The 9786-nt window shown below is 43.4% G+C and overlaps 1 protein-coding gene across 1 annotated transcript; it reads left to right on the top strand.

The window, feature by feature from the left end:
- Positions 1-7072: 7072 nt before the first annotated feature.
- LOC117507845 (paraneoplastic antigen Ma1 homolog) lies at positions 7073-7873 on the top strand. Its single transcript, XM_034167629.1, has one exon. The coding sequence runs from the start codon at positions 7073-7075 to the stop codon at positions 7871-7873; it is 801 nt and encodes a 266-aa protein (XP_034023520.1).
- Positions 7874-9786: the final 1913 nt, after the last annotated feature.

The following is a 9786-nucleotide window of genomic DNA, read 5'->3' as shown; positions in this document are numbered from 1 at the left end:
TAGATAAATAAATCTAAATTTATCTTCCTTAAACTCAAACTAAAAGCAAATCTCTACAACTTTATATAAATGAATTAAAAATGTAAAATCCATCTTCCTGATGAAGTGGTGCACAGGAGGGTTTTCTTAAAAAGAAGACCTGATAGTTCAGCTACAATTTGCCAGAAAGTACATCTGAGATGAAATCCTAGATTTGATGTTTTGGTGAAAGAAACTTATGTATTTCTACATAAATGATGTAAATAAAGTCCAAGACATATTCAGTGACATGTTCATGTCTCTGGAGAGATCTGAATATGACTGTACACTGACACTCCCCATCCAACCTGATGGAGGTTGAGAGGTGCTACAAAGAAGAATGGACAAAACTGTCCAGCTTGTGGCATCATACTTGAGGCTGTAATTGCTGCCAAAGATGCATCAACAAGGATTTGAGTAAATGGTGTGATGTGATTTCTTAGTTACATATGATGTCTTGGTTTTTTATTAATATTTTTATATTTATTATTATTAATATTTTTATTAATATTTTATTAATACATTTGCAAAAAATTCCAAAAGAAATTCTTGTTGTCAAGGCTGTAACATTAGAAAATGTGGGAAAAGTGAAGCGCTGTGAATACTTTCTGGATGCACCGTATGCCTCACACAATCACTACTCTTGCTTTGTAGTACAGCTAGAAGCCATAAGGATGACTGCATGTGCACAGCTTTTCTAACAAACCCATGCAGACAAACAATGTGTGATTTGAGAAATAAATATTGCTGGAATGATTCAGTGTCATTGAAAGGGGATATTTGACATTATGACCATGTATAATAGTGTGTTTCTCTGGACATGATCCACCGTGCAGTTGCCTCAGAGCTGAGGACTCCAGTAACTGCAAATGGTTAAGAGGATGTTCATTTTGTTTCTGGCTGTGTCAGAAAGCTACAAATGGACGGGTTGTTGGCTTCAGTGGTTGCCATCTAGGACCCGAGGCAGTTCTGTGGTATAGTGAATTCAAGGATGCGGCACCAGTCCATCCTCCCTGACCTAATGACCTCTCTTAGTTTGTTGATAATTTAAAAACAATGATCCTTTAATGGTCCAGGAAGAAGTTCATCATGCAATCCCCCCAAAAATTAGTAAATAAGACAAATGTATTTTTAAAAAGAGAGATTAAATGCAGCAAATAGTCACAACATGAAGTAAAAAATTAAATCACTTATCACAGCTGGCAAATGGATGACATTTCGTAATGTCATTCCATCTGTCAGCAGATGGATAAAGATGTTTAAAATGACACATTACATTTACACACACACACACACACACACACACACACACACACACACACACACACACACACACACACACACACACACACACACACACACACACACACTAATAGCAGCAGCTGCCTGGCAAGACGCTGAACCACACAGACCTCCAAGAACTTCAGGCTGATTATCAACACCAGCTGTACATGGAGCTGTTTGAATAAAGTTGATGAATGTTAATGAAAACGTTTTTTTTTTTTTCATCTGTGTTCTTCTCTTTGATAATAATTGAGAATAACCCTCAAACAAAAACATTCTCGCTGTGGAGAGAAGGTTTAAATGAAAATAATAATTACAGTGTCCATAAGTGTCCATTTCTTTGTAGGAAATACATCTGTTAAAAAACAGCACTGTCTTATATTCAGACAGGGTATTTGTTACTGTAGATGTCGCTGTCTCTGAAACAATATTGACCATTTAGGATGAGGACTTTTGCCTCCATCACTGCATGTGTTACACTGCATTCAACCTGATTCAACTAACCACCACACGCAGCAGTGAGCAAACACGATCCTCACAGGTCCTACATACACTCATGGTGCTGAATGGGACGCCTCAATTTCAACATCAGAATCATCAGTGTTGATCTGATGAGACATGGTAAGCATGATTGCACTGTTTATTGCACTACTCTTCATTTGCACATGATCCAATATTACACAGTAAATTTCCCCTCAAAAAAAAACTGACAGTGAGTCATTATACGAGGTCTGTTAGAAAAGTATCCGACCTTTTTATTTTTTCTAAAACCATATGGATTTGAATCACGCGTGATTGCGTCAGACAAGCTTGAACCCTCATGTGCATGCGTGAGTTTTTCCACACCTGTCGGTTGCGTCATTCACCTGTGAGCAGGCTTTGAGTGAGGAGTGGTCCACCCCCTCGGCCGATTTTCATTGTCAGGAAATGGCGGAATGATTTGGGCTTTTTTTTCCCCCATCAGAATTTTTTCAGAAACTGTGAGAGACCTCCAGGTGGACACTGTTCGGAAAATTAATATGGCTTTCAGGGACGATTTTATGGAGATTACACAGATTAAGGAGTGATCCAGACGGTTTAAAGACCGCCCACAACTGCTGAGAGCGCGGTGCGCTCCCAGCCCCCATCGACAGGCTGATACTCCGCTGGAACAACCAGATCATTTCCAGCGTGAAGGCTTTGTTGATCCGGGACCTCGTCTGACTTTCACAAAAAGGCTGAAGATGTGGACATCAGCACTTTTTCGCTACATTCCACCGTTGCAGGAGTTTTTTTCATGGAAAGAAAAGTGGAGGGACACGCCACGGAGCCATTCATTACGCGGGACAAAACCGCCTCGGTGTTGGTCTCACAGGACAGCTTAAAGATGGATTCCGGTTGCTTTTCAGTCGTGTGATTATCCGATTGTGATTGTGCATGAGCTGGACCTGCCCCAACATGTCCTGGAAGGCTTCATCACGGCGTTGCTTTGCGCCATGCAGCTCCACCGTGACGCGCGGTGGAGCCGCTCCTCTTTCCATGACAAAAACTCCTGTAACAGTGGAATGTGCCGTTCATTTCTAAACTGGACGCTGTCTTGATCCGGTATGTCATCTGACTATCACAGGAATTGTGAAAAGAGTGGACATCAGCATTTTTTCGGCACATTGAGACAGACGTGCAGAGGAATTCCGCTGCTTTTCTTTCCATGAAAAAAACTCCTGTAACGGTGGAATGTACTGAAAAAGTGCTGATGTCCATGCCTTCTGCCTTTTTGTGAAAGTCAGACGAGGTCCCGGATCAACAAAGCCTTCACGTTGGAAATGATCTGGTTGTTCCAGCGGGGTGTCAGCCTGTCGATGGGGGCTGGGAGCGCACCGCGCTCTCAGCAGTTGTGGGTGGTCTTTAAACCGTCTGGATGACTCCTTAATCTGTGTAATCCCCATAAAATTGTCCCTGAAAGCCATATTAATTTTCCGAACGGTGTCCACCTGGAGGTCTCTCAGTTTCTGGAAAAAAAAAATTGATGCAGCAAAGCTCCAAATCGTTCAGACATTTAGTCGCAATAAAAATCCGACGAGAGGGTGGACCAGTGCTCACACAAAGCCTGCTCACACGCGAATGACGCAACCGACAGGCGTGAAAAAACTCACGCATGCACACGAAAGTTCAAGCTTGGCTGATGCAATCACATGATTCAAATCCATATGGTTTTTGAAAAAAATAAAAAGGTTGGATACTTTTCTAACAGACCTCGTACTTTAGACTACTAATAACTCTCAGCCTTAGTGGAATTGCTTTTTTAGAGGTTGTACATGTTGTGATTCATAGAGTATATGTGCAGGAAAAAAGAAGTTTTCTACTTATAAATGTGAGCACTCATCGAGCACCAAAGTCCTCCTGTCACCAAGTCATCATGTCCATTCAGTTTTGGGAAAGTTGTCAAATATATCTGCTAACAAATAAACTGGATCCTCATGTTGGAGGACTAAGTGACCACCTTGTAGAAAGTTTGAAATCGGTGGAGGAAGGCTGAGGACAAAAGCGACGTGTGCTCGTTTGACAGGTGGATGATGCAGATTGGGGCTTTTTGGCAGTCGCAGTGCAACACAGCAAAATATTTTAGCTTCAGGAGTTGAGTCCTGTTATCTGCTTGTGCAGCCAGGCTGACAGGCCGGGTGATGTCAGGTCACACAGCTCTAATGCCTCTCAGAGGAATCAAGACGTTTCACACCAGCATGGAATCAGCCGGCTGTGTATACACCAAGTATTTCTCTGTGACAAACAGCAACGACACCCATGTGACAAGAAAACACAGAGTTCTACCTTCCAAACAGCACACGTCATCACTAGTTTCCAACTGACACAGCTGTCATTTTCACACTGAGCTCAAAAGTGTACTTGCACTCATTTGTGTGCCCATGGGTGTGTTGGTCTTAAACTGAGGTGTGCTCCAGTGAGAAGAACCAGCTATAGACTTGTTCTTGGGTTCAGGTTAATGTATTTTTTTTTTAATTTTGTATTTTTTCCTCTTTCTTTTTTTTCAATGAGATTAGGAGGTCCTGCAGTTTTTACTCTGGTGCACTTTTCATCCAAAAAACAAAGAAACAAAAAAAAACCAACACTTTTTTAATAACAACATCAACTAGAGACATTCGTCACAAAATGTCCCGCGCGCAGTACTATTTTCCATGTAAAGTGCAGTAATATGTACATGTGTGGGGTAGGTATTTGGTTGAACCCTCATGTGTTTAATGTAAACTGGGATACACAGTGGAAAAATTGGAGATTGACATTATATTTATTTAGAGGATGTGGCCAACAGTGACCATAAAAAGTTGGTAGCCTTCGAACAAATGCAACTATTGGTAATTTTTTTAAAAGTAGGTCAAGGTCACCGGCCTTCGAACCCATGCGAAGTACTCCTCCAAGGCATGTACCCACCAAATATGAAGTTTTTGCAAGCAATAGGTGCCGAGGTACATTATGGTGAACAAATTTCAGGCAAAGGATTTGAAAGTTGTGACCATTTGTGACCTTGAAAAGTAAGTCAAGGCCATTGACCTTCAAATCCATGCGAAGTATTCCTCCAAGGCATGTACCCATCAAATATGAAGTTTCCGTGACCAATAGGTGCTGAGCTACATTGCGGCAAATGATTTGGCAGTTGTGACCATTGGTGACCTTGGGAAGTAGGTCAAGGTCACCGGCCTTCAAACCCACGTGAAGTACTCCTCCAAGGCATGTACCTACCAAATATGAAGTTTTTGCAAGCAATAGGTGCCGAGGTACATTATGGTGAACAAATTTCAGGCAAAGGATTTGAAAGTTGTGACCATTTGTGACCTTGAAAAGTAAGTCAAGGCCATTGACCTTCAAATCCATGCGAAGTATTCCTCCAAGGCATGTACCCATCAAATATGAAGTTTCCGTGACCAATAGGTGCTGAGCTACATTGCGGCAAATGATTTGGCAGTTGTGACCATTGGTGACCTTGGGAAGTAGGTCAAGGTCACCGGCCTTCAAACCCACGTGAAGTACTCCTCCAAGGCATGTACCTACCAAATATGAAGTTTCTGTGAGGAAAAGGTACCGAGCTACGTTGCAGCGAAGGATTTGTCAGTTGTGACCACTGGTGACCTTGAAAAGTAGGTCAAGGTCACTGACCTTTGAACCTATGCGAAGTACTCCTTCAAGGCATGTACCTACCAAATATGAAGTTTTTGTGAGCAATAGATGCCGAGCTACGCTGCGGCGAACGAATTGCGGCCGGGTGGATGGACAGACAGACAGCCCAGATGCTATATGCCCCACAAGCGCCGTGTGGGGCATAAGAACAGCAACAACTATCTATATAGGGCATTCCCAGGAGTTAATGTACTAAAAAAAAAGAATTACCAATAATAAAAGTGCACAACAAGAATGCACAAAAATCCCAATGTAGCCCAGATACATAATCTGTGTATTAAAAGGAGGTTTATAAAGATATAAATATGTTAAAAAGAGTGAGTTCATTTATTTTTGTTAAAACTTCATCTTTAAAAGGCAGTTCAAGACTTGTCTTAAAATAGTTATTCTATATTTAGATTGTTTAATTTGTGGTACCTGAAGAATGTGTTATTTCTGACACTCAGACTGTCTTTGAACGTGACGTGAAAAAAAAAAGAGGAGAGAGAGATTCAGCCCGGACGGCCAAGGAGGTCGGCAGCTGCGGAATGAGTTTGTTTGTCTTGTGAAAGTAACAGCTATCATCGCTGTGAGATTGTCCCTAAGACAATCTGCTTTAAGTATTTATGCTAGAGTTGTGGTGGAGGACTTTTGAGCTCCTACTCGAAGCTCTTTGAACTTTCTACCGCTAGCTTCTAGCATAGCATATGGGCGATGCTAATTAGCACGCTAAAGAACTGCTAAGCTGCCTTTTGCTAAATCAGCAGGACCGGGGAGCTGGTAGTGCATCGTTACCGAACTGGTCAACAAGGAACTGGATCCAGAGAGTACTCTGCAACACCTGCAACTATCCGAGTGTCTCTGTGAACGGTGAGAGACAAGCAGGAGGCGTTCGTGACTGGATGTGGGCCACGCACCCTTCTACCACGGAAGCTGCTACTGGTAATGCCGAGTTGGGGTTTTCGCTTGGACCGAGAACGACACAACAGGTTGGGTCAGATGGGACTAACACCGACACCAGGTACCATAAGTTTATTTTGTTTGCTCTTTGAGTGAAGTGATCAATAAGTTTGGGGTCTCCACGAACGCAAGCATCAATACAGGCCTGCAACGTAGTATTATCGTATGGTGTGCCGGACTTATTATGGGTTAAGAGACTTTGGTTAAAATAGGTTGGACTATTAACTTGGAGTACCATACTGTGTTGGGGTTTTTGTGTGTTGAGAGGGAGGAGCTTGTTATTTTATTTATTTTATTTTATATTTTATTTTCCACACAAGAACACTTTTAATTTACTCTTTACTGTTTAATAAAAGGTTAGGTTGTTCATACGTTATCCCTTGGGTCAGGAGTGCTTATTATGTTCAGTTATGGTGTGTAGTTCTTAATTTGGTACCGTGCAGAGATCCAAGATATTACTTAATCTTTAAGTATATATAGAGTAGGACAAATAGAACCCAGAGCCCACTCGTTCAATTGGCGAGTATTGAAAGGGCTACATAAAATGGAGGCACCGCTGGGATGTCTTGGGTCTTTCTAGGCACGTTAAAGGGGCATTACACTAAAGTTAACGTCACTCCAAAGTACCCAGTTCCGACAATCCACATAATTGGCTGACTGGACCATGGCAGATCGCACCGAATTGGCTGCAGAGCTGAAGAGGTGGTGCCGGGGGGAACGTTTGGAAGAAGCTAGAGCGCTTATGGTCCTGGTCCCTGAAGAAGTGGAAGTAGACCAAATAGAAGAAACCTTAGAAAAGGTGAAATGTTTGGGTCGAGTCCGTGTCCGAGGCAGAATGTTCCACCCCTCCCAAAGCTGTATATCAGTTTTGTGTGAATGCAGAGAAGAGTGTACTGACAATGTACCCCCTGAAATGCTTCATGCGGGAAGTGGAAAACTCTGGCCAGTGATCACATTATGTGAAATTCCAGTTGTAAGTAACTTCAATACCAAGTTGAAAACCCTGCTTGATGCTGAGGGCAAGACTATAGAAGATGTTAAAAGTCTTTTCACAGAATCCACTCCCAAGGTCAACTCCACTGAGTCTATCTTGCAAGCGGTTGGTGACTTCTTGGAGAAGTCTTGCAAGCCACAGGTGGAAGGTGGTTATCGGCGTTTACGCCTGTTCTCAGGGAACTTGCCAATTCCCCCCAATGAGGAATCATTTGACTACTGGCTTGAACAAGCATGGCTCATGGTGGAAGAAAGTGACTGTACAGAGAGGGAGAAAAGGCGCAGGATAATGGAAAGCCTAAAAGGGTCTGCATTGGAAATTGCGAAGTCAGTCAAAGATTCATATCCAGATGCAAAACCCACAGAGTACCTAGAAGCCCTAGAGAGTGCGTTTGGTACTGCTGAATCGGGATATGATCTCTACTTTGCCTTTCGGCTAATGCAGCAACAGCCAGCAGAAAAAACCGTCTGATTTTCTAAGACGGCTGGAGAGAGCTCTCAATAAAGTAATACAGAGAGGAGGGTTTCCGACTGATGGCAAAGACAAAGCCCGTTTGGAACAGCTTTTGAGAGGAGCTATCGTTTCAGACCTCATGCTAATTCAGTTACGCTTACGTGAAAGAAGGGAAAACCCCCCTACTTTCCTGCAGCTCTTGCGTGAAATCCGTACAGAGGAAGAATATGAAGCTTCAAGGAGAAAGCTTGCTACCTCTGTTAATGCAGTACAGACCAAACAATCTGCAGAGGCCAGCCACACGGAATTACAAAGTCTTAAAGCTGAGATCAAAGAGCTTAAGAATAAGTTGGCTTCCTGCCTGATAAGTCCCCAAGGTGTAAAAGAGAAAGGTCTCTGTGCTCGGTCTGTGCCCACATCACAGTCAAAAGAACACTGTGGTGACACTGAGCTTGCAGCCTTGAAGAAACAAGTCAAAAGACTGCAACAGAAAGTGGCACAAAGGGACTTTGGTCAAGAAACCTCCGTAAAGCCGACTACAGTCACAGCGGTGGAGGTTAAACAAAAAATGAATGTTCCCAACCCAAGCAGACAGCAGTCAGATGAGCAGTTCTGCTACAGGTGTGGGGAAAAGGGTCATTTTGTGGCAAAATGCCGCAATCCAGAAAATCAGAGTAAAGTAATTAGGAAGCTCATTCAAACTGTAAAGACAATGAAGAGTAACCTAAGTGCTGACCCTAGTACCTCAAATATCAACTGTCAGGTCACGCATGGTCTGCTGACCTCTCCCGCTACAACAGGGATCCCTGAGGGTCTGATTGGACCACCCAGTGTCATACCACTAAAGGTCAATGGACAATCCTGTGATGCCTTATTAGACAGTGGATCTCAGGTTACCATCATCTTTGAGTCGTGGTACAAAAAGCATATTTCCTCTGTTCCTGTGCATCCAGTTACTGGTCTCGACCTTTGGGGTTTAAGTGAGTCTAGTGTCAGCTACCCCTATTGTGGCTATGTTGTGGTTGATCTTGAGTATCCAGCCATAGTCACTGGCAGCCAGCATACAGTGACAGTTCTAGCCTTGATTTGCCCAAGTTCCAAGGAAGAACAGATTCCGGTCATTGTGGGCACCAACACTAGCCATGTACGCCGCCTGGTAAAGCAATGCTGGAAAGAGGGCTTTGACATCACTAGAGCTCTTGGCATCCAAGCGGATCATGAATTGAGCGGTGCACTCGCAGGCTCGGTTTCTTTAACGTCTTCCGAGGAGGAGGTGGGCCATGTGGTATGGAAAGGTCCGAGCCCTTTGATATTGCCTCCCGGGGAAGACCTGCAAGTTTCCTGTAAGGTGGACTTCATACAAAAAGTTGACAATGAAATCTTAATGGTGGAGTCTTCACCATTAGCCCCTCTGCCTGGGGATGTGTTATTACAGCCAATGGTGGTACCCACCAATGCTGTGCAAGTCAACAACTTCAGGATTTTAGTACAAAACCAGTCTGCAAAAGAAACCCATCATTCCAGTGGGGACAGTAATGGCTCACATGTACCACACCGAAAGCGTTCTCTCAATGCCACTCCACAAGAGGGACGCCCCCACGATTGATAGTGCTCTAATCAATTTTGGCAACTCTCTGGTGCCGACAGAGTGGAAAGATCGGCTTTGCCAAAAGCTAGCTGAACGTTCTCAAGTCTTCTCAGTCGATGAGTGGGATGTTGGCCTCGCCAAAGGGGTAGAGCATAACATCCGTCTGTCCGATCAAAGTCCTTTTCGTCAGAGATCTCGACGTTTGGCTCCTGCGGACATAGAGAGAAAGCATCTGCAAGATTTGCTGTGTGCAGGCATCAACAAGGAATCCTGTAGCCCCTATGCTTCGCCGATTGTTATAGTTCGTAAGAAAAATGGAACTATAAGAATGTGCATAGACTAC

The sequence above is a fragment of the Thalassophryne amazonica genome, chromosome 3, assembly GCF_902500255.1.
Source record: "Thalassophryne amazonica chromosome 3, fThaAma1.1, whole genome shotgun sequence".
NCBI lineage: Eukaryota > Metazoa > Chordata > Actinopteri > Batrachoidiformes > Batrachoididae > Thalassophryne > Thalassophryne amazonica.
Note: the sequence above shows the minus strand (reverse complement) of the source record. Positions and strands in the feature narration are given on the sequence as shown.

What these genes read in the sequence shown, in the direction of transcription:
- LOC117507845 (XM_034167629.1), top strand. Translation starts at nt 7,073, where the DNA reads ATGGCAGATCGCACCGAATTGGCTGCAGAGCTGAAGAGGTGGTGCCGG.